The sequence below is a fragment of the Pholcus phalangioides genome, unplaced genomic scaffold, assembly GCF_987345545.1.
Source record: "Pholcus phalangioides strain wild (caught in Gottingen) unplaced genomic scaffold, Ppha-v1.0 ptg000015l_1, whole genome shotgun sequence".
Classification (NCBI taxonomy): domain Eukaryota; kingdom Metazoa; phylum Arthropoda; class Arachnida; order Araneae; family Pholcidae; genus Pholcus; species Pholcus phalangioides.
This window is the reverse complement of record NW_028301608.1, coordinates 4090873-4114856: the sequence shown is the minus strand read 5'-3', so window position 1 is coordinate 4114856 and position 23984 is coordinate 4090873. Positions and strand designations below refer to the sequence as shown.

Sequence of the window (23984 nt, the reverse complement as noted above, 5' to 3'; positions counted from 1 at the left end):
CGCGAGAATATATAGTTCGCATGAATAATCGTCACTATTATCAGTTATATATATATTGTATGTTTTTTCGCTCTTGCATAATCATTTCGTAATATCAGCCGCGATAGTCCCTTTTTGTTTATTTACCCAACACTGGACTAGCGGAAAAAAATAGACCTTGAACTATGTTACCTCGAAATCAAAATAATCATCTTTTTCGTGAACGTAGTAGTGCTATGGACGGCTTTTTTTCCGCCCCCCCCCTCTCTCTATCTCAGTCAGAACGTCGTCTGGACTTCACTTCCATCCACACAAAGAATCTAGTCCATCCCTAGTAGAAATCTTGAAAAAATATTGGTTATAATGAAATGATCAAATTAGAAGAAGAGTAGTTTGAAGTGCCTTTAAAATACGTTTTGGAGGTTGGGAGTAGGTTCTCACGCGGCGTCACCACCTATTTATACGGAATTCCACCTTGTACAGACCACTGGAAATGGGTAAGCTGTGGAATACAGAACTGTTCTGGGAAGATGCTGTGGTCATCGGCCTGTATTTCTCGCTAATCATTGGAGTCGGAATATGGGTACGTGATATATTCATTACCTTTATAAGGATTCATTATACCATTAATTATTGATCTTTCAACGTTCATAAATCATTATAATTTCCTGCGTTTAATTTTGGTAGTGCCTGAGGGTAATTATCATTGAGTTGAAAAGGTGTATTTCATGCATCATTCGTTTGAGGGTCACGAGACATTTTCAACGAACCTAAATCGATATGAATATTTCTCCAGTACAGTACTTTGGAACCTTGGCTATAGGTGGTTTTTTTTTTAGCCTTGGCCAACGAAGACAATTCGTTCTGGAATCACATTCGTTAACCGAAGAGCGATTCCCAATATGTTTGTATCGAAAATGATTTACTTCTCTCTAAATTTAAAAATAATTTCCATAAGACAAGAGGGAAGGGTCCTCCTCCTCCTAAACAGATCATGGCCCACAGCTCTGTCTCAATGAAGAGATTTTAGCAGGTGGTTGAAGGAGACGATCCGTGCTGGAAGCTGTGAGTGTTGTAAACCTAAAGTGAAGTTTGTTTCCGCGCAGTGCTTGTTTTAGTGCTGCTATCTGCCATCAGTTTTCCAAACTATAAGTGAAGTATAACGATTGAATAACTATATCGTTGTAGGCCTGTTGTTCTCTGTGGCGAGACTTTTTAACAGGGAGATTGGCTCTCATTCGCACCTTGAAGTTGGGAACCACAGAAATCCAAAGCTGGCCACCAACGACGGGGTTCGAACCTGGGTCCTCGCAGTGCGAGTCCTTCACTATGACCACTCGACCACCACAACGGATATATTTTTTAAGCTAAGGGCCTCAAGGCGTCGTCCTTAAAAAATTATGAAAAAAGTACATCTCATCCAGAAACACATAAAAACAAAACAATTAGCGGCGAAACGCAATTATTGAAACCGCAAAAAAGTTATAAGAAATAAGAACAGTTGGCTACGTATCACCTCTTGCGTTTCTTGGCAATATCTATAATAATAAAAAAAAACCTTGTGTTCTTTCTTTCTTTTCCCTTCTTTCCTCCAGCCCCTCTGTTCTATATATAGAAAACTAGTTATTTACTTTCTTTCCCCCCTTTTTCTTTGTCTGTGCTGTACTTGATCGTGATTGTGTTGTTTGAATGATGCCACTTTAACGCTCTAAGGCATAGTTTCCAAACCTCCAAACCTTTTTTGTCCCATCACCCCCTCTTCAGAAATGTTTTTCTCCCATCGCCCCCCCCCAAAATCTAACCCATAGGATCCTATGTAACTTCTACCGCCCCCCTGAAACATTCCATCACCCCTAGGGGGCGCTAACGACCACGTTGGGAATCACTGTTCTAAGAGGGTTGTGGGATTTTTAAATTCATTCTTGACATCCATTGGCAATCAAAATATTAATGTATTTACATTTTTTGCGTCACCAATAATAATTCCACCGGATTTTTTTATATTTTTGTACACATTTAAATGAGTAGAATCAGTGGTAATTTTTTCGAAACTTTTTGAAGACGTCACCTTGAGGTCCCTGAAAGCCCTGTAGGAAAAACAAAAACCGTAGGTTGAGAAAATCAACTCCACAATCGAATGAGGAGAATTTATAGCGAGATCAGAAACACCTAACCCCTTTTATTTTACACGACGGTAACCCAATCGGGATCGTAAGTGGTTCCCAATGTATGATTTGGTCAACCCTTTTCTCTATCTCATGCATGCATATGGATAAGATGAGCTCCTGTGGAATGTTCAGACTGTTCAGTTTGATGCCAAGTGTTACTTACAGTGTGCTCTAAAACCATTCAAATCTATAGCCTTTTTTAAATGCATTTTCTGTAGTTCAATCGATCATTTTACATGAAATGACTCAAAATTTTTCTGAAACAGAAATGGAGGTGCATCGGGAAAGCGATTCTCAGATGGAAATAAATTAATCTGACTCGAGTGACGGTGAAACTCATTTTCTGATTCATTTTTATTCACGCGAGAATTCAGCTCACAACGCGGCTGTTTTATGTCAGCTCATGTATCCGTATCAACTAAAATGTTCGTGAGCCGAATCCGCGTATTCGGTTAGACGAGGAGAGGAAAAACCTTTAAAAAATTCCTCATCAGCCGAAAAATTCGTAAGGTGACGTATCATTGATGTGACCCGTGACCTCAAATCTAATTTCGTAAAAATGAACTAAGCGGCACATTCCCAGGTCACTCAAGGGGTCCGTGGTACATTTTCAGATCGCCCAAACGGCCCGCGGCACATTTATACATCACTTCACATCATTATTATTCAGATGTTTGGTTTCCACATCATTATGACTGTACGACTGCATGATGGCCGTCTTAGGTCGACTACTACTACAACTAAATTGCTCACACACCACGTCCATATTCCTCAGGAATTTCTAACAAATGGGTACAGGTCGGAATAGGGCGTGTGCATATGCGTGGCCCTCGTTTTGTAGCATATTTGGTCACAAATGATGAAAAATTAGGGCTTGCATCTGTGTGGTATTTTTGTCGATGCGCTTGTCTGGATTGCAAGAGATCCAGGGTTCGTTTCCCGGTGGAGGCAATAAAATTTTATTTTCAAAGGCGATTTGTGAAGTTCATAAACCCAAAGTTCATGGTTCATTTCTGCATTAATATCCAGAACGTCTCTTTCATTGATGTGATATAGTGCTTTGGTGAGAAAGTAACAACTCTCCCTCTCTCTCTCTCTCTCTATTCTTCTGGGACATACGGAACCGGGGGGGGGGGGCTGAGCCCTTTGAGCGCCCCCGCAATGAATTTTGTGAGGGGGGGCCGAACCCCCTCAATAGTCAATGAAAAATAATGAAACCCCTTTCCTACGATCAGGTTGAAGTCCCGAATATACGGAACGATTGACAACTTTTTTGGCCCCTCTCAATGTTCTCTTCATGTCGGTGATTGCTCTGATGATTATTTCTAATGAATTGGTAAATGCGCACGGAACACACGTGCTTTGTGTGACCCCAACAAATTACGTTGTCAGAGTTCTGCTTGTCTCGTGTTATTCTGGTGATGCCATCGATGAATGCTATCGTGTTCTAGAGCCCTGAAAGTGTTCTCGGAAACATTGCGATGGTTATCATCGACATGCCCTTAGAAATCGCTGAGCAGAAAGAGTAGTAGGAAGCACCCGGAATGCATTAAACAGTCGATGCCAGCAGCCAACGCCGTTCGAAGAGGAAGACGATGTTCCTTGAAGAAACATCGCCTCCAACATGATCTGATCTATCGTAACGCGGGGTGATAGCGGAAGTTTTTCCCCGTGAAAGCGAATCGACGAAAGATTCATGTCCGCCATTCAAGTCAACTTCATCGAGCAAGTATCGAGATGAATTTAAATAAAGCGATGTGAGTTCTTCTTCTTCCTCATCGATGAAACGATTCATTCAGTTGTTATTTGACCTCCACGAAAATAGATTTCCCTATTTAAAAAAAAATAGAGTAAAATGAAAATGATGCACACGAATGGAATCGCCGGTTATTATGAATAAACCCCATTGTCTCAGTAACTTTGATATTTTTAAAGCATGGGCGACCACCTGCCCATATATCTTCGTTGAGACAAAGCGGCGGGCCATGATGTGGTTAGGAGGAGATATAAGTTTGATACATTTTCGTACATTCATCACTTTTACCGATGATCAGATGCGCATTTAACTCCGGGCCACCGGGTGAGTGTCCGGGGCCCCGACTTCTAAAGGGGCCCCGAAAATCTCAAACTTCACACTTTTTTCCAATTTAAGCGGCCCAATATTTTCTTTTGACCTCGATCGACTTTCATCTGCTATTGCCGATGATTATGCATAATTCCCGAATGAAATAGGTAGGTTTGATAAATATGGAAAAAAATTATGCCGAGATATCAATTAAATTCAACCATTTATCGTATCTCCCGTAAAACTTCGCCGAAGAATGTGAACGAGAGGCAAGTATGGTTTAGTAGTATCTCCCGTACCTGATACACATATATTTTGCCATAAATATTAAAGTAAAATAAATGTTATAAGGATGAAAACGTATAAATTATTATGTCTTTTAATGTTAGCTTTCTTCTCATTTATCAGCATTTTTAAACATAATCAACATGAACGATGGAATCCATCAATCCTAGACTGAAGTTTGAGCAAAATGTTTAGTAAATTCAATAAAATCACCGGTAAATGTGATAAATTCGTAAAATTCACCAAAATGGATTTAGTACATTTACCACAACAGTAACATTATTCCGGATACAACTAGGTATGCAACTGACCACCGGCTTATGTTTTGTGAACATTGTTCAGCGGTGGTCAAAAAAATCTAATATAGAGTGCTCAGTATCACTCGCAAAAAGGGCTCTTCGAATTTTCTTAAAAAGTGATCCTTTTCCGAGGGTCAGTTAGTCCTGGATTGGAGTGTGCCGTCAGGTTTTGGAGACCATACTTACAGAGGGACATAGACTTGGTTGAAGGGGTGCAGAGAAGAGACACGCGTGGCTTAAGCTATGAAGAAAGACTCGATTTCTTGAATATATTTACATTGGAAGAACGCGTAGGTGGTTACGGGAATATGATCGAAGTGTTCAAAAATTTTCAATGGGATGTATAGGATGGACCATGAGTTATTAATATACCGTCAATCGACTGCTTCGACAAGGGGACAGACACTTGTATCGTTTAGTAAGTGACAATACAAATACAAAAACAACGCCACAACAGGCAAAACGCTCAACGAGGCTGAGAAAAAGATGCCCATAAAAATATGGATGTCATATATTTCAAAAATACAGTAATCCAATTAAAAATGCAGTTAACACAAATTATAAACAATATATACACATGATAAAATATTATACAATGCCCATAAGAATACTTATGGTTGTCTTATTCTAAGTATGAATAGCTTTTCGATTTACCCCAACACGTTTATCGTATTTCTTTTTAAACGTGCCAATTGTGTTACAATTTACTACCTCCGGGAGTAAGCTATTCCAATTATTAACAAATAACTTATTGACAATTTTAGGTTGTAGTATCGCACGCGAGTGTCGCTGTGTCAAGATGCTCGTCTACCGCCGTGAAGGTTGCCGTCACGGTCCCAAGTGCAAACCACGTTCAAAGTATTTTTTCTAACGAGCTTGAGGCGACCACCAATAGATGGTGACTTCAATTCCAAAACTCATTGATGGCAGTAAATTGCGTTATTGCGACATGGCCAGAGTTGGTGTTTGGTGAAGTAGGTTATAGTGTCGCAGGGACTTTCCCTCCAACAGGGCTGTGAGTAGATGGAATAGCTTGCCATCGGATGTCGTGAACGCTTCTTCAACTAATATTTAAAAAAAAATACAATGTCTATAATGGGATGAATCGAGAAGCTACCCATACTTAGCTGAAGACAACCGTATTTTCTTATGGGTATATAATGTATTTTATATTTTTCCCACTGTTTTTAGTTTTTTCCTGAAAATGTCTTTTATTTTGAGTTGCGGAATTTTGGAGTTTCTGAACCAACATCTTAAGTAGCAAGATGATTGAATTCACGAAATGTTCACGCATTTCTGAAATACCCTGTAGACTCATTTTGTATACTAATACCAGTGTAAGATATTTAATTTTTGATGTATTTTTTTCTCTCACGGATTTGTAACTGGTTTTTCTTTCTCTCGCCCTTTGTATGAAGTCATCGATCCGGAGCAGGCGAGACAGTATAAGCGGCTATTTCTTAGCCAGCAGAAACATGCACTGGATTCCGGTAAGTCTCTTGTGACCACAATTATTATCATCATTTATTATGAATCCGAAAGGAAATACAATGCATTCTCTGAATCAGGTCAACACCCACTGAAAATTATCTAGTAGGTTTTGATCAGGTGCCGGTTTTTTTTACTCTACCGGTTTAGTTGCGAGGAGTCAGGGAGTGTCGTAACCAACATCAGAGACATATTTACAGAGGTGCCAAGCATGCTATAACCCAGGGCGTCAAATTTGAGGAATGGGTGGTCAAGAAAATAGATTACACAATGGGGAACAGCGACAAACCACAAATTCACTTCTGCTTAGGCAGCGAGGAGCCAGGTCAATGAGTGACTAAAAGAATACGTAGAAAGGTGAAATCACGTGAGTTAGAGTGTTTGAAAGCATGGCAGTGACCAAAAGAGTTATCTAGAGATTATTAAAGCATGTCAATCATGCTTTAATAAAATCACGCTAAAGCATGTCAATCACTAAAAATGTGATCTAGAGGGGGGGGGGGGGTGTGAAATCATGTCAGTGACTAAAATAGTAATCTAAAGAGTGTGAAAGCGTGTCAGTGATTAAAAGAGTGAAAGCACATGAGCGACCACAAAAGTGACTTAGAGGCAGAGGCATGGTTACGTAGGGGCAAAGCGGGCGCAAATTTGAGAAGTGAGTGGTCAAAAAAATTATACTAGAATGGGTAAAAGGGCGGCAAAACTATAAATCCTCCTCTAATCAACACTGCACATAAACTCGATAAATTTATGAAAAGAAAGGCAGGCGTCGCTCACGTTTTGATTTTGTGGCGATGGATTACCAATAGGTCCAAGATAAGTCAATGACGTACTTCTCTCGAAAGAGATCAAATATAAGAGAATGTACATTCATTTACATGCAGAAATAGGTCATCCAATGAGAGAGCGAAACTTCAATGTAAATAAGATTGTCCTCGAGACGGGAATCCGTAAAGTACAACGTCCATGATATGGCCAAAGTTTTGAGCGATATCAATGAGCAATATCAACTGCCTGCTTCTGGTTATAACTGATTCATACATCATATCCTAAAATGTACGCCTATCTATGAAGGAATCGGATGATCGAGTTCGTGCTCTAATAATAGCCAGGCACATTCTCCGAGCAGGATCGATGAACTTTGTCGTTTTCCCCGAAGTTTTATCGTATTGTAATTTCTTCAGAAGCTTGTGGCACAAATGTAAAATGTTATTCTCGTTTGTGATTATACTCGTTAAATGATTAATTATGCTTAAAATAAATTCATAAAATTTTTGCATCGATGAGTATGTGGCTCTAATAATGTGAAGCGAAATTCCATCAACTGAGAACTTGTTTTTAAAAAAAAAGGAAAGAAAAAATAGGCAGTGTCTGCCACACAGTTATTTTCGAGAAAACCTCAATCGTGCGTAGTATAGTAAATATTGAAATTAAATTTAATTTTCTGTATTATAAAATGCTATGAAGGGGATCTTAGCTTCTAAATTTAGATGCTTCAGATATGTTTAAAAAAAATCGTAATCCACATCCATGCTCGACCCAGAGTTCGTCAGATGCCGGCTGAGTTATTCGATCGTGCTTACGTTGTCTACAGCAGTGTTTCCTCAACGGCCGGGCCCTGATATCATTCATACCGGGCCGCGAGTGATTAGCTGTTTCATTTTTCCTCATTCATTTTCCGTTGGACGTGGTTTGACCGGGCCTTCGACTCACAAAAATGAATGAAACCGGGCCACAGGCTTGAAAAAGGTTGAGAACCACTGGTCGACAGGGTGATGATGCCTTCCTTAAATCCTAGCCGCAAATTAGCGGTGAACCATTAATCATGGAGGCATTCGCTTCCAATTAGGAAACCTATCCAAATTATAGATTCCAGATACACGGCATGCATATTGCAAGGGATTGTTTTGTTATTGAAATTAAAAAAGCTGCTTTTTGTTTAGTCACCTTGTCCTAAAAATCCAATTTAGAGAAATTTTTTTCTCTGTCTCTCCTGAGGGCAACAAAAAATTCCATGTTTCTGAGTGTAATATTCGTTTAGATATTTGAATTCGAAAATCACTGAAAATGAGGGAAAGAACGGCACAAACTAACGGAAAAAAGCTCATTATGCTGTTCTTTAACATCTTTTCAGAGACTTTTTTAAAATTCAAATATCTCAGCGGATATTGTATTTGGAAACATGGATTTTTTTTTTCTGTTGGCCTCAGGAGAGACAGGGCAACAACTTTCTCTCGCTAATTGAGGTTTCTAGGACAGGGTGACCACAAATACAAAGTTACTTTAACTTAACTGGTTAACTAGTTTGGTGGGGCTTTTGCCCGCATCCCAACCTTTCACATTTCTTCCATAAAAGAAAAAATATTCACTTGTGGGCCATAACCCTCCCCCTATTATTATTATTATTTTGTGTGAATCATCATGACTCCCTATATACTGTTGGGTGCCCTTTTTTCAAAACAGCCCACTGGTTAGAATCTCTTATAAAATAGCCTGGTTCACTTGAATCGGATAATTAGTCTCTGAGATATGATCTCCCGTTTATGGATACGTGTCGAATCCGGAAAGTAGAAAATTGTGAGTTCTCAGCCACCTCCTTGGGCATTTCGCCTGTTGTGGCGTTGTATTTGTAATTGATGGGGGCGCAGTTCGCGACGTATGGCTACCACAAATATCAAAATGGTTCTGGCACAAACTTTCATCCTTTCTCCTTAAAACGAGACCAAGATGGCGGTGCTATTTCAATTTTTAGCTGAGTTATTGAAGTTTGAAATTACTTCGACAGAAACTGTCGCTCATTCGGGTGCAATTGCCCCCCCCCCTTCCATAACCGGCATTGATTTTAAACACGTTTTCACGTCAAAAATAACTTCAGCAAGGTGTGCTCCATTAAAGCTTAGAGTAAAATCATGAAAAATCAAGAAATATAGGTGTAGCAAAAAATAATTTATTCTTTTTCAAAGTATGTTCCCTCAGATGATACGCAGTGTTGCCACCGTTCATTCCATTTTTCAAAGCAAGTAGAGAAGGTTTTTTCTGGAAGCTGCTTCAGTGAACCCTACGCAGATGAAATTTTTATCGGTTCACGACGTTTCTTCGATGCGTGTTGTCACAAACCTTTCATAACTGAAACATAATATGTAAATGCAATATATTAAAGTTATGCAACAACCCCCTACAGTCCGTACCATGCGATTTCTGACTGTTTCCGACGTTAGAGGAGAAGCTCCATGGGAGAATTATCTATCAGTTATTTTTTGATTCATGAGAGGCAGCTTCCAGGAAAAACTTTCTCTACTTGTGCTATGAAAAGGGGGATTGAACGAAGCGACCATTGCATCTCATATAAGGAAAGATACTTTGAAAAAAGTTATAAATTATTTTTTGCTGTACCTGTATTTTTTGATCATCCTTATAAAGCGATGCAAATTAACTCTTTACACATTTGACTAAAATTGATTCTTTGCTTTTCATGCGATGTTCCTATCACATGAGGTGCATATCAGATATAACAAATTGATTTTAATATGAATTCCATTTTGATTTAAATAAATTTTAATCTTCTCCGTAGGTTGGTGCTTCTCTGTTCGCCAGCAACATTGGTAGCGGCCACTTCATTGGTCTCGCTGGTTCGGGAGCCACTTCTGGAGTCGGAATCGCCGGTTTTGAACTTAACGTAAGTAAGCGGTGGCGGATAATGATGAAGGGGGTATGGGCCACTACTACAGTGGATCCGGAACCCCAATATATATGTTATCTCAATGTCAACGTAAGTAAGTAACGCGTGAGTTGTTTCCCGGCCTCGATCAGTATTCTTAACCCTGAGGCCAAAAGAGCTGTGACACTCATGATAAATACCAATGAGCCGACCTCCACTGATTCATGGCATAGAGGTGGTCTACTGAAGTTTAAAATCTGTCTTAAGGGGGGGGGGGGCATGATGAGCACCGAGATGCTGACAGGGATAAGAAAAAAGTTATCCCAACGTGAAATGTGTCCCTCTAACTTTTTTTTCCAGATAGGAAACACATTATTCTTTATATCATCTGCACAGAACTATTTGCATGCGTACAGAATTTCGATATCTGTGTGGAATGACAGGCTACCTTATAAAATGTGGAGAATTTTTGTAATTGTGAAACAGTTAGATTCTGGTCTGCATTCTTTTCAATCGCAATTACTAAGAGAAAAGGTGGACTTGGACTTTACAAATTTTAAGTGATATTATTTTACTACACTCAAACAGCAATAGTTAAAATGTCGAAGCACACATAATAATTTAACAAATATTATTGCTTATAAAATATTCAGTAATGTCATATCATATTTTTTTCAATGCGACCCATTAATCAAGAACCGGCCACCAATATCATTCGAAAAATAAATTATAACGGTTGTGTTTTCATTTGATAAGGTGACAGCAGAGATTTCAGTTCGATGATGTTTCTTACATTTAATATAAGGCTGTACCGTATTTATTTATTTTTATTATTTCCTAAAAGGCATATTTTTGCTGATAACATTTTATTTTTACCCGTTTATTGGTCATAGACAAAAGTATCTGGGAAAGGAACCGTTTTTTTCATGGTGAATAAGTTTACAAAACATGAACGTTTAGAATCTGAGAACGTGCTTCCGTAAGTTTTTGCTGCGCAGAAAAAACACTCTTCATATGCGTATAGGGCAGCATGTTATTTTGTCATTCGGCACAGATATAAAGAACCACCGAAATAATAAATTTTATTCAGTTCAGCGGATTTTTTAAGCAGGGTGATGTTTAGAATATTTCATATATGACAGCTGGGTTTTTCCAATGTAACGATATTATGTATTTTTTATTTACGTATTCGACATGGAAAACAAAGCGTTGAAAGTTATCATGAATTCCGAAGCTTGGACAAGAGGACACATGCGCGCGCATCTATGGCTATTTGTGATCTTTACATACGTTTACTACAGATGGCACCACTTCACCAAAAATGAACAATGGTTGTTTTCCAACCAAAACAGAACCGCTTTTAATATGTATACATTTTTAAAACGGTGCTTCTCAACGAGGGGTATTTATTGATTATCAGGCATTGAGTGCCGTTTCACCAATTTTGCTTGTTTCTGAATTGAAGATGGAAGGTGTGTGTGTGTATATATATATATATATATATTGCCTGATTCTTTAATAAACTACCAAACCACCGTCTTAACGCTTCGACCCGCCAAGCACGGCCCAGAGGGCATTATGGGGTGCATAGGCAGCACTCAACGGTAATGGGATCAGGTGCTAAGATAAATAGCAGGGACCGCTAGGGCAAATGCCTCGTTTCCACACGCGAAAATTCGAGCAATTGACAAGGGTCACATAGTTTTAGGGCCCTCCGATGAGGCCCGGCCCCCCCCCCCGGAGGTGAATTTATAGATTTGTCGCCTGTGGGCTATATACAAATTTTGCCGCCCTTCACCCATTCTAATTTAGTTTCCTTGACTACTTATTCCTCCAAATTAGCCAACCCTGGGCTATAGCCTGTGCTTAGCCTCCCACACGTAAATATGCCTATGTGTCTAAAAGTCACCCTTTTTTGATCGTTCACGTGCTTTCACACTCTATATAAGTCACTGTTTTCGTCCCTCGCTCACCAGGCCATTTTTTTAGTCTCCCATATACTTACGCACAGGACCTTCTGAAGAGCATCGGGGGGGGGGGGGGGTTGCCTCCCTCAAAAAAGTGATATTTTTGGGGCCCTATCTAGCTAAAAATTCTTGTCCCTACCAATTTACAACACACTTACTCTCGAAAATTTTAACCGGATCTCATTTCTATGAGGCCCCGGGCCGTGCCCTTGTTTGTAGGTCCTATGCATTAAGACGTCCCTACTTGCACTCTGCTTTGGTCACTCATATGTTTGCACTTTCTCCAGGTTAGTCATCCAAGTGGTCTGGATTTTTTTTGAATGACAGTATCTCGTTAAAATTCAAAACATGGAACAGCTTTGCGAGTATCAGTAACAAGAAAATTTTCTTCTTTGAAAGCTCTCCAGGTTCCAGAATTTTTAAGGGTTCCGCTTCCATTGACCATGCGGAACCCTAAAAAAGCTGTCACGGAACCCCAGGGTTCCCCCTTGATTTCTTTTTAGTTCCTTAATTTCTTGGTAGAAGCGTTTGTGTGATTTTTCACCCTTCTCTCTTCTACATTAATTTTCTTGACGATTCATTCCTCAAACTTGCCGCCCCTTTCGAAATTTTTGTCTTGGGCTTTAGCCCGCTTAGCACCCCCCGAACTTTAAATACACCACAGGTATAGTGTCTATGTAAATGTGCAGTATATTGCATTAAGTATAAATATTTATATTTTAGGCTGCTTTCATCCTTTTATTGCTCGGATGGTTCTTTGTTCCGGTTTATCTGGCTTCCGGGGTAAGTGGTTGTACGTATAATAATTATTATTTTGCTGCGCTATATTTCTTAATTTCGGAAATTTAAAAAGAAAATTCTGAGAGGTGTTGAATCCAAGCCAAAAATACATAAATATTCACCACCAAATATTTTCAATCAGTGTTCGCCAATACGCGTCTAGATGAGTATCTCACGCATCGAAATTCATTTTTACTCTTCCAAATTCTTTTTAAGGAGTGAAATTACTTCTTCAAATTTTGGTTAAAAAAATATTTTTTTAATATTTTTGCAAGAAAAGAAACTTGCTTTTAACAAGACATCGATGGTACAGGTGTTAACCATTTAGAGGCTCCAAATTGATTGTACGTTGATTTCTGTTCCAGACTCTGCCACGAAGCTGGGCTGGAAGAGATCTCGGCAACGGGATAAGTCCAGTGGCAAAGTTCTGGCGTTCATTCATTTGTACGTTGATTTCAGCAACATGGCTATCCAAAGTCTCCTTTAACTTTTAACATTACCTTTAATTTTTAATGGTACGGTGTTGGCCGTTATAAAAGTGGTCTTTCTATTTTATTAGTAGTCATCTTCGTCTCGGGTGACGATATTTCACAAAGAAAAAGGAGAAAAATTTATATTTGAAGTACGGGATTTTGCCAAATGCCACCAAAAAGTCACCAAGTGTTAGAAAATCGCCAATCATTCTTTAAAAACTGCCTTTAGGTAAGGGGAAAAAAAAGACTGTACCAAATCTGCAGTGAATTGAAATTTCACTGACCAAAAAAAAAATGTCCAACGAGATAGATACTTGCCATGATACTTATATTTACAGTTATAATTATCATCTCTCACAAATTATGCAAATTACTGGGCCTTCATATACAATTCGAGTAAAAATTACGAATTTAACCCATTAACGATGACTTTGATTTTTTTTTAAACAAAAAATAATGAGTGGAGCCACTTCCACCATTTATTGGCAAAGAAAGAAACTTAAAATTTATAATGGCTAATTTTCTTGCGTAAGCTGTTACTTCCAGTCATGTATGGGACCCCAGAATATAGCCCGGGGACCCATGATGTTGATAATCATAAAATCCCCCTTCTAGCCCATGGTAGCTGAGGGCCCATGGTGATGCGGGGGGGGGGGGGATGGGGTTGATTGCATACTTGAACTGTTGGATCATTCCATAAATTGCACAGAACTATTTTTAGCATTTAATTCGGCTTTTGGGAGTGATGATCAACCACTTTCTGGATCCGTGCCTGGAGCAAAGGTTCCAGATATCGATCTTATTTATAAAAATTTTGTTTATCTTAAAAAAAAAATTTAGTTTTGATCAAATTCAATTCTATAAGTAGAAAGGTTCTCAGTGTGGGATGAGGGCAGGGGGGGGGCCCTGTATAAGTTTAGGAGGGACCACGAGAAGAAAATATTGTCTGAAGGGGAGCCATGGGCTGAAAAAGTTTGAGAAACACTGACCTAAAACACTCTTAAAAACATTCAAATGTGTTATTTCGTATTTGCTTTGCACATGCAGGGCAAGAATGTGCTGATATGTTTATTTTTGGGTGCATAATTTGGTGCTTCTCATGATATTTTATTTCATTTTTGATTAGGTTTTCACGATGCCAGAATATCTGCATAAGAGGTTCGGTGGCCAGAGGATTAGAGTTTACCTTTCTGTACTGGCTTTGGCGCTGTACGTTTTCACAAAGATTTCGGTACGGATTTCATCTAATTAATTATTCCTGGATGGCATTCCACTGGTTTGACAGAAGTTGTTGCTTTGTTCGGAAAAGTTTAAAAGAAATCAATTGATTCTTCACGCGGTCACCAATCAACAATTTTACCTAAACTATGAATGTTGATGCACGCGTTCAGTCTCGTAACTTTTTGAAATTAGAATTACTCGGAAAAAATATTAATCAAGACGCATAAATATCATGGAAATCATGTTTCCCTCGACAACTACGTGGTTTCACGAATTTCAATTTTAATAACTTTGTATAGCTGTAAAATTAAATCACACCCACAGGCAATCGACACAAATATAATGTAAATGCAAAAAATATCGGTGCGCACTGAAATAAATGTCCTTTATATGCCTTTCGTTCTTCCGCACTGTTCGAGTAACTCCTAACCTATCCCCAACAGATCTATTATAGTTGTACACTCGTACTCATATTTTGACAGGGTTGCCATTTCTAATCGGTAGTTTCACGAATATTAAGGGTTCTTTTTGCATGCTAGATTGACATCTGAACGTTGACGTTGAAATTGATACAAAAGCAGGCAAAATGCCCAACGAGGTGGCCGAAAAAAAAAAGATGTTCATAATAAATATGGATGCCATATATTTCTAAAATATTGCAACCCAATTAGAAGTGCAACTATAAAAACTACGCATATGTGCATACTAAAATGTAATACACTGCCCATAAAATATATTTATGGTTGTCTTTTATCTAAGTATATAGATAACTTCTCGATTTACCCCAATATGCTTATCCTATTTCTTTTTAAGGACAGAAATTTTTACTGATAGGAATGTTGCTCATTTGTTTCTAGGCTGATCTATACGCAGGAGCGATATTCATCAACCAATCCATCAGACTCGACCTGTATCCCTCCATTATGGTTCTGCTTGTCATTGCGGCAATTTTCACTATCGCAGGTGACGAAATATTTCTACTTATCATATACACTATATTTCCTAAAGTCTGCATCCTATTTGGAGTTTAGACATTTTCCCGAATTTCTAAAACAATACTAGACGAATTGCTCTGAAATTTCGGTCGTATACCTGTTTGCACCGACTGCTTCAAACTTAGCTTCTTTCCGCATACCATAGCTAACTGGAACTTGCTCCCCTCCACTGCCGTTGATTCACCCACGCCATTTATATTTTCGAAAAATGTGAACCATTTTTTCTGTCACTTTCAACCGCATTCTCATGAATAGGCCTCGGCCAACTTTATTGTATAAACAAATATTGATACTCGCCATTTCAAGTGAAAATTCAGTCACGAATGCATTTAGGAGACCGAAAAAAAATTAAATATGGAAAAATGTTTTTGATCAGCCATTGTAATCGGAAAAAGCTGTAAATGATCTGCAACTTTGAAAAAAAATATGGTACTAACTTTGTGCAATACTTTTGTGCATTTTCGTGAGAATAGCTCGCTTATATTCAAGAAAATATAAGTGTTTCCCATAAAAGTTCCAAGTTTCATCTCACGTTCTTTACTTATAACATGCCGAATTTTCAATCAATTTTTACGAAAATTCACAGAAAAAATGGCGCCGCACATGAAACATCCTGTGTAGGAATTCAAAATGTGAAAAATTCTTGTTCAATGAGATATGAGTATTTTTAGTAAATGATTATTAATTTGCGCAAGTACTAGAAATATAAATTTTATTTTTCATAATTTGATTGCCATGTATGTAGTGCACCTTAGATGAAAATTCCAGCTGAATGTCATGGAAATTCAGAAAGATATCTCTGATATATATAGTGAGCGGCAATTTCGAAACTTGCTGAAAATAACTGAATAATAAGAGATTTTTCCTATACAAATAAGTATACGATTATTTGCTGTTATCTCATTTTTGACTTCAGTTTGTTTATTTTGGCATCATACACGCGTGTTATGCTAAAACATTTCTCTTACATCAGACACTCGTTTCCGCTCATTCGCATATTCTGTGGACTTATTATATAGAAATAATCAAATAACGAAATTAATCGTATACCAATTTGCGGAAAATTTCTTATTATTTAGTTACTTTCAGCAAGTTTCGAAATTATAGCTTACAATATCGCTTATATTTTTTTGAATTTTCACGATATTCAGCTGGAATTTTCATATCAGTTGCACTATATTTCTGGCAATCAGAGAAAAATGAAATTTATATTTATTGCGCATCGCAATTAATAATCATTTACTAAAAATACTCATATCGCATTGAATAATCATTTGACACATTGACATTTAAATTTCTATGCAGTACGTCTCACGTATAACGTCATGTTTTCTATAAATTTCGTAAACTGTGATTGAAAACTTGGCATGTCATAAGCAAAAATCATGCGATAAAAATTGGAATTTTTATGGAAAGCATTTATATTTTCGTCAGTATGCGCGCTCTTCTTACGAAAATGCACAAAAGTATTGCACTAAGTTAGTACAATATTTTTCAAAGTTGCAAGACATTTGTAGCTTTTTCTGACACACATGGTTGATCAAAAACATTTTTTCCTTATTTAGTTTTTTGTCGGTCCCCTAAATGCACTCGTGACTAAATTTTCACTGGAAATGGTGAGTACACACTATAATATGTTATACATGACCGAAATTTCAGAAAGATTCACCCAGTATTTTTTTAGAAATTCTAGAAAATGTCTAAACTCCACTATGGACACAGAATTTTGGAAACGTAGCGTATGTTTATGAACATCGCATATTAAGCCGGGTTTTCCTAGGAGTAGAACTTTTGCGCCGTGTGCAACGTGAAAGTGCTGATTGGTTAAAAACCGGAAATTCAGGTTTGTTTGGCCAATCGGCGTTTTCACGTTGCGTGCGCTGTAGAAACCTGCTCCTAGGAAAACCTGGCTTTAGTTATCGCATTTTAATATCCAATAGCAAGTACTATTGGACTGAAAAAAGAATTTGTTTTTTAGCTCAGTTTTCTGTATTTTTTTTTCAATATAAGGGGGACTGACTGCTGTCATCTGGACAGATTTTGTCCAAACCATCCTCATGGTACTAGGCGCCCTTGCTTTGAGCATACTTAGTAAGTGTACATGGACTTACCATCATTGCGCATCACTTGTTTATAGTTTTCGATTTCATTCAAAGTATTTGGGTGAAGTGTGTGTGTTTTTTTTTTTGCAGGTATGGTAGAAGTCGGTGGTTATAGCAACTTGGTTAGCGAATACAAGCGGAAGCAACCTAACGAGAGTTTTGTCGGTTACGATTCGGAAAACAGATCCTGTAGTGAGCATCCGGACAACTTCATGAATCTTTTAAGGTCACCCAACGATCCCGAGTTGCCGTGGACCGGAATGATATTCGGGTCTTACGTCTCTGCCATCTGGTACTGGTGCGCGGATCAGGTAAGGCACACGAAAGATTTTCAGTTAAATGCCTCAGAGCATTTCTTTTGCCCGAGACACAACAGCTAAGATTAAAATGATCACCGATCCATTGAGATCAGAGATGAAAATTGACTCAAAGTAACACACTTTTAAGGCTCACGTGCTCAACCCATGGCCGCGAGTCAAATTTTTCTCTCGTAGTCATCTGAAGTGGTCCGCAACTTCAAACTTAACTTTGTAAAAATGAACTGAACGGCACATTAGCAGATCGATTAAGTGATCTGAAAATATGCCGAGGGTCGTTCAAGTGACCAGCGGCACAGTTCCAGAGCAATTGTGGGGCCCGTAGTACATTTTCAGATCACTTACTCGAACCGCGGAATATCTCCATATCATTTTAGTGGCCCGCCACACACTTGAAAACGAATGAAGTGGCCCGCCCTCTGCAAACTGTTGAGCACCCTTGTTTTAAAGGATTCATCGAACGCCCGTATACAGGGTGTCCTGTAAGTTCTATAATGCGGCTTCTATCTCATCAACCGCTTGTCGTAGAACTACGGTTCTAATTTTTAAAAAAATGCTCAAAATGTGTTCAGCAATCACTTTGTGTCAGTTTCGAGAGTAAAAATATGGTGTGAAATAAAATAAAAAAATCTGAATTTCTATACGGTCCCCTCATCCTCTTCCAATTAAAAATTGTTGTCCTGTCTCTTCTGCAGCCAGAAAAAGAAAATCCACCAGTACAATATTCGCTGAGATATTTGAATTCAAATATCGGAGAAAAGTTGGAAAAGAACAACATAAACTAACGGATAACGTTTCTTTCCCTCATTTATGCTGTTTTCCCAAAACTTTTCTCCGATCCAAATATCTCAGTGAATATTGCACTTGGAAACATGGAGATGTTTTATTGGCCTCAGAGGAGTCAACGCAACAACTTCCTAATCGGAAGTTAAAGAACAAGGGAGACACCATGGTATATAAAAATTTAGGTTTTTTCTTTTTTTTAGACACTGCGTTTTTAATCTCGAAACTGGTACAGAGTGATTTCTGAAAACATTTTGACCTTTTTTAAGCTAGAACAATCGCTCTACGACGAATGATTGATGAGACAAAGGACTAACAGGACACCCTGTATAATTTCGATACCTTGTTGATTGATGATTAAGTTTCGAAGCATTGGTGACAATGGTAATTTTCTTTTATTGCCATTTAATGAATTATGTTTTCACCATGAGCTATGTATAACATACCAAGTTTAACATCAACGTAAAGAAATTTATGCACAATTGCACACACGCACACAAAATGAACCATTCAAACGGTATCATCGATTCATCGATTGTCATTTATGCTTCGATACCACTGATGAATGGTTGAAGAGGGTAGTTCTTAAAGTTTGTATTTAATCCTTTAAGGTATCCGACTACCTTTTTTGTCACCTTTCTTTAAAATTGTACTGGAGTGAACTTTAATAACATTTTTTGACAGAAAGTGTCCCAAAATGATGAAAACAATAGTACATTTTGGACGACCTATGTCATTTTCTATGGAAAAGGTAATTTTTATGTCAAATTTTAAGCAAAATTCATGTGATATTCCAACCACGATCGCAAAAAATTCTATGAATGTAATGTTTTGTTATTTGCATAGTATATTTAGCTAGTGATAGTGCACGTTGCAAACCAAAATTTAAAGGATTGTATGATATGCTCATAAGTTACACTCAAATCTGTTAATGTGCGTAAGAATTCTTTGCAATTTCATTCCAAATTTCGTCTATAAAACTCTGTAATTAGACGTACATATGTCTAGACCGTACATTGAAGTTCATAACATCAAAAATATATAGCAGAATATCGTACTAAAATTTCGTAGTGATACAATGAATAGATTTTTATAAATCATGTTTCAAGCTCAAGTAAATTGTCAAAAATAACATTCTTCGTTAAACGCGTTTAAAGTTTTTATTCACGGATTGTAAAAACGCAACACTAAGCTAGACGTAATTGTAGTTCTGAGCATCATGTAGATAAAACAAGGCTTGTTTTGGAATCATGACGCACAGTGCTTTCATAAAAATTTATATTTTCTTCCAAAATGAGACATTTTCAATGTGGTCTAATATTTTAAGCGGTACAGCATGAATGAATGAACGCCAGAACTTTCCCCACTGGACTTATCCCGTTGCCGAGATCTCTTCCAGCCCAGCTTCGTGGCAGAGTCTGGAACACTTTATTTTGTGTCAAAAAAAAGCATTCGAAATTTTTACAACATATTTTTCCCGGACAATTGGGTTACTGTCGCGATTAACAAATTTTGTGGTGATTTCAGACGAGATGGGGAGTCGGAGAATGGATTGGGAGTTGGAGAAAAGTTTCTGGGTTTCGTTAAGATGGATGGATGTACACATATTAGGATGGAGGTATATTTTAAAAGCAATCGGAGGGAACCCCACCATGCCATCTCATCTGTTATCTTACACTTGCCATATTATATACACAGGATACAAAAAAAAAACAAAAAAAAAAGCGAACGAAATGAGATTCTTATGGTGAAATATAAAATATCCATTGGAGCGAGTCATCTCGCTTAACACCTTATTGGCGAGCAAATGGGTTTGATAACTTGCGGACTAAAAGCCAGCATCAGTTTTATTGGGTTGAGTTCACTCGCTCCGGTGGATTTGATGAAAAGAACACAAAATAGAAGCACTGTGTGAGGGAATATGTACAATTAGGGATCATCCGTGCCATCTCGCTTAGCACCTTATTCGGTGAGCAACACGAACACTAAACCCTTTTCAAAACGTCATACCTTTTTTAATGAATTAGGCTTTCTTCTGATTTTTGGTAGGTGAAAAAATAGTGGTATATAGGGAAAAGTATTTAATTGAGAAATAAATTTTACGAAATATCTAGGCTTGTCAATGCTGAAATAAGAGGCATTCAAATAGACGAGATATCTCGTCAATGCCGCTTATAGGGTTAAGTTAAGTGTAAACCGTATATCTTTCTGTATTGATCAAAGAACGTTCTGCAACGTGCAACTAGAATTTTTCGTCCATCTAGTTTATTTTTGGAGATAAGAATAAAAACTTCCAAAAATTGCCACCGGGGGGGGGGGGGCGCCGTGATTGATCTCATCGCATTGCTAGTGATCAATTTACTATGTAAAGGCCTTTGTTCCATGTCTGTATCGTTTTTTGTTCTCAAGTTATCTTAACTTTACCATTTCAATGCCTTCGCAGCATCTTATGATCATTTCTTGCCTCAGAATCATTTTGGGATGCCCGGGAGCAAAAATATATTTTCAGCACAAAGAACATTACGAATTAAATATAAACTCACATAACTCACCAACGGGTGCACATAAAGACATGGAAGTAATGCATCAGTATAGCAAAGCAGCTATGGCCTATAAGATGAGACTGTTTCCAGCGCCCTCTGGCGATTAATTACAGAAGTTTTTGATATAATTTCTTTAAAAACAATGGTAAGAGAAATTTTCGCGTTGACATAATAGAGCACATTTTAAAATGTACAAAAAGAAAATAATAAATCAAAATTGCCCACATACTCTCGCTGAGCTGACGCGAAGTTGGAAAACCGCATAACACGTCAGGACTAGCAGTGAATAAAATTATAGGCAGACACTAATGTTAAAATCGATTGACCAGCGATGACAAGCACCTAGATTTTTTTCTGATTTGTCAAACCCTGTTTCACTGGACATTAATTGATGCCTGCTGTTAAAAATTTAACAATCATTGGAAATGGTATTTTAAATGTAAGGTATGAGTATTTTAGACTCACTATGTTGATGTCTATGATCATTACTTTTAACGGCGTAGGTGTAGACACGGGTACCAAAAGTAACCTTACCATTCAGATTGTCAAAAATGCGCAATCTGTGTTAATTAGAGCTCAGTGCATTCATCACCTCTTATCATTTTCAATATAAGCTCTTACCTTTGGGAGGAAAAAAAATGGCTGAATAGAATTAATACTTCATTAACTTAATAGTTATTGTTTTCTCATGTTTAACTACTACTAAACCAGACATGCACCTCGTCTATATTTCTCTGCGGAACTTCTAACGAATTGGTACATGTTGGAATATGTATGTGCGCGTGTAGTAAACTTTCCTTGAAATTTGTTTCTGCGTAATGTTTGTTATGTGTAGTGCTGCCATCTGCAATCAATTTTTCTAACTATGCATGAAGTGTAATGATTGAATAGTATACCGTTGTAGGCCTATTGCTCGGTGACGAGACTCATGTTTAAGATCATAGAACCTTTGGAAGAAGCTTCGATAGTATTCCTGTCCAAAAAAAAAAGAAATATTCTTCGAATTTCAACGCTGATTCTGTTCCCAAAGATTTTTCAGTGATTTTGAAGAGCTATTTTTTAATCTGTCACCGGTTTTGTCAGATTGGGTCAAAGAACTAGAGCCTATCTTATTATATATTATTTTATTCAACGTATTATTATACAGGGTGGGTACTATCGACCGTCTAATAATTACTCAAGTGATTCGCTGTCAAAAACTTATATAGAAAAGTGTTTCCATTTTAAGATCGGAGAAATATATTAAGGGAGTTATAACGTTTTGAAATTTTGTGATGTGTCACTTTTCTAACGGTCCGTTACGCTACAAACACCCAACGAAAAAAAAAATTCTCCCATGTTGGTTGCTGGTTGCTACTAATTGAAAATGAACTCAAATATTCAACCTCGTTAGAAGAACAGTTATTCTCTTTCCTGATCGGCGCTTTTGCCTCGTCGCATACAGTGATGCTAACCTTGTTATTACATGTTACCTTCGTTCCATCGTATTGGCAAATTTATCACCAGATTTGTAAAGCGCCAGCCAAACGAGATCTATTAGAAAAATTGTTTTCCTAAAATCAACATTTTTTTAAAAAAAAATCGTGATATAATTTCTTTTCCCTCACTGTTTTGTGAAATTTTTTCAGGGGAAGGACAAGGGGAAAAAACCGGCTTGCACAGCACGCCACGTTATACGTTTGGTGCGCAATCTGTGATTTCGGCAGGATTCGAAAGTGACGTCATCAGTTTTAATGCTAATTTTTAACTCCATAATTATTGGTAAAATAAAAAAAACTGTGTGAAAACGCTTTTCCGTATTAGTTTTTCACAAATACAACGCCACAACAGGCAAAATGCCCAACGCGGTGGCTGAGAAAAAGATGCCCTTAAAAATATGGATGTCATAACAAAGAATCACGTGTGTAATTATTCGGCGGTTGATAGTATTCACCCTGTGCATTGAATAAAATGTGAAAATGAATAAAAAATTGAAAGTAAAAATTCTCCGCCAAAATTAGTGGCTGCAGGCAATATTGAAATGTTGAGAGCATTCATTATCTCAAAAACTAGAGACAATTCAGCAAAATCAACATCAGCTAATGTCATAGCCCAAACCGTTAAAATTTCCTTGGGAACATGAATTTTTTTTCTTCGTATTAATTACACTTTTCGAGCAGTGTAATTAATGATAATAAATAATTCATGATTAATAATTAAGTAACTAAAAGTTTAATTTTTAAAATCTCAATTGAAGTGTGCATTGGAAACAAGTGAGTTCAAGTGTGCCGTGGGATGAAAAGGGTTGTTAAAAACGCTGCCTTTTTTATAATATTTTTCAGGTGATCGTGCAGAGAACTCTGTCCGCAAAGAACATCTCCCACGTTAAGGGTGGCTGCATCTTTGCCGCTTACTTGAAATTCCTACCAATGTTTCTGCTCGTACTTCCAGGAATGGCTTCTAGTGTCCTCTTCTCCGGTAACTTAACCTTCCTTTAAATGCAACACGTTTCTCTTATTTTCTCTTATCGGTGTATGATTGTAAAAAGATTAATGTACAGGGTGATTCTAAATTCATGGGACAAACTTTAATAGCTGGATATAAGACACCTAAACAAGCATTTTTGATCATAGAATGTGCTGTCGAATTGCAATAGCAAAGATGGTAGAGGGTGTTTTTAGAGAGTGCACAACAGCACTTCATCAAACACAAATATCAAATTTTTTCGACGGATTTGCTGCGATATGTGTTCTCAACCATTCGAGGGACATTATGTATCTTCGGATTGGATTGTTTTTTATTGTTTGCAAGAATCATCAATGTTATATATACTGCGCCAAACAATGATCAAGTGGTACAATGACTTGTGGTAGAATTTGCAT

The 23984-nt window shown here is 37.7% G+C and overlaps 1 protein-coding gene across 1 annotated transcript in view; it reads left to right on the top strand.

The window, feature by feature from the left end:
• The first annotated feature begins 257 nt into the window (after nucleotides 1–257).
• LOC149075277 (sodium/glucose cotransporter 4-like) overlaps nucleotides 258–23984 on the top strand; it is a 37375-nt gene continuing 13648 nt past the window's right edge. Inside the window, exons 1-9 of the mRNA XM_089242606.1 lie at nucleotides 258–562; nucleotides 6215–6286; nucleotides 9856–9960; nucleotides 12633–12692; nucleotides 14289–14393; nucleotides 15241–15346; nucleotides 17389–17469; nucleotides 17571–17791; nucleotides 23445–23580. Of these exons, the coding sequence (XP_089098732.1) occupies nucleotides 473–562; nucleotides 6215–6286; nucleotides 9856–9960; nucleotides 12633–12692; nucleotides 14289–14393; nucleotides 15241–15346; nucleotides 17389–17469; nucleotides 17571–17791; nucleotides 23445–23580 (976 nt within the window). The 5' untranslated portion in view covers nucleotides 258–472. The remainder of the gene's footprint in view (nucleotides 563–6214; nucleotides 6287–9855; nucleotides 9961–12632; nucleotides 12693–14288; nucleotides 14394–15240; nucleotides 15347–17388; nucleotides 17470–17570; nucleotides 17792–23444; nucleotides 23581–23984) is intronic.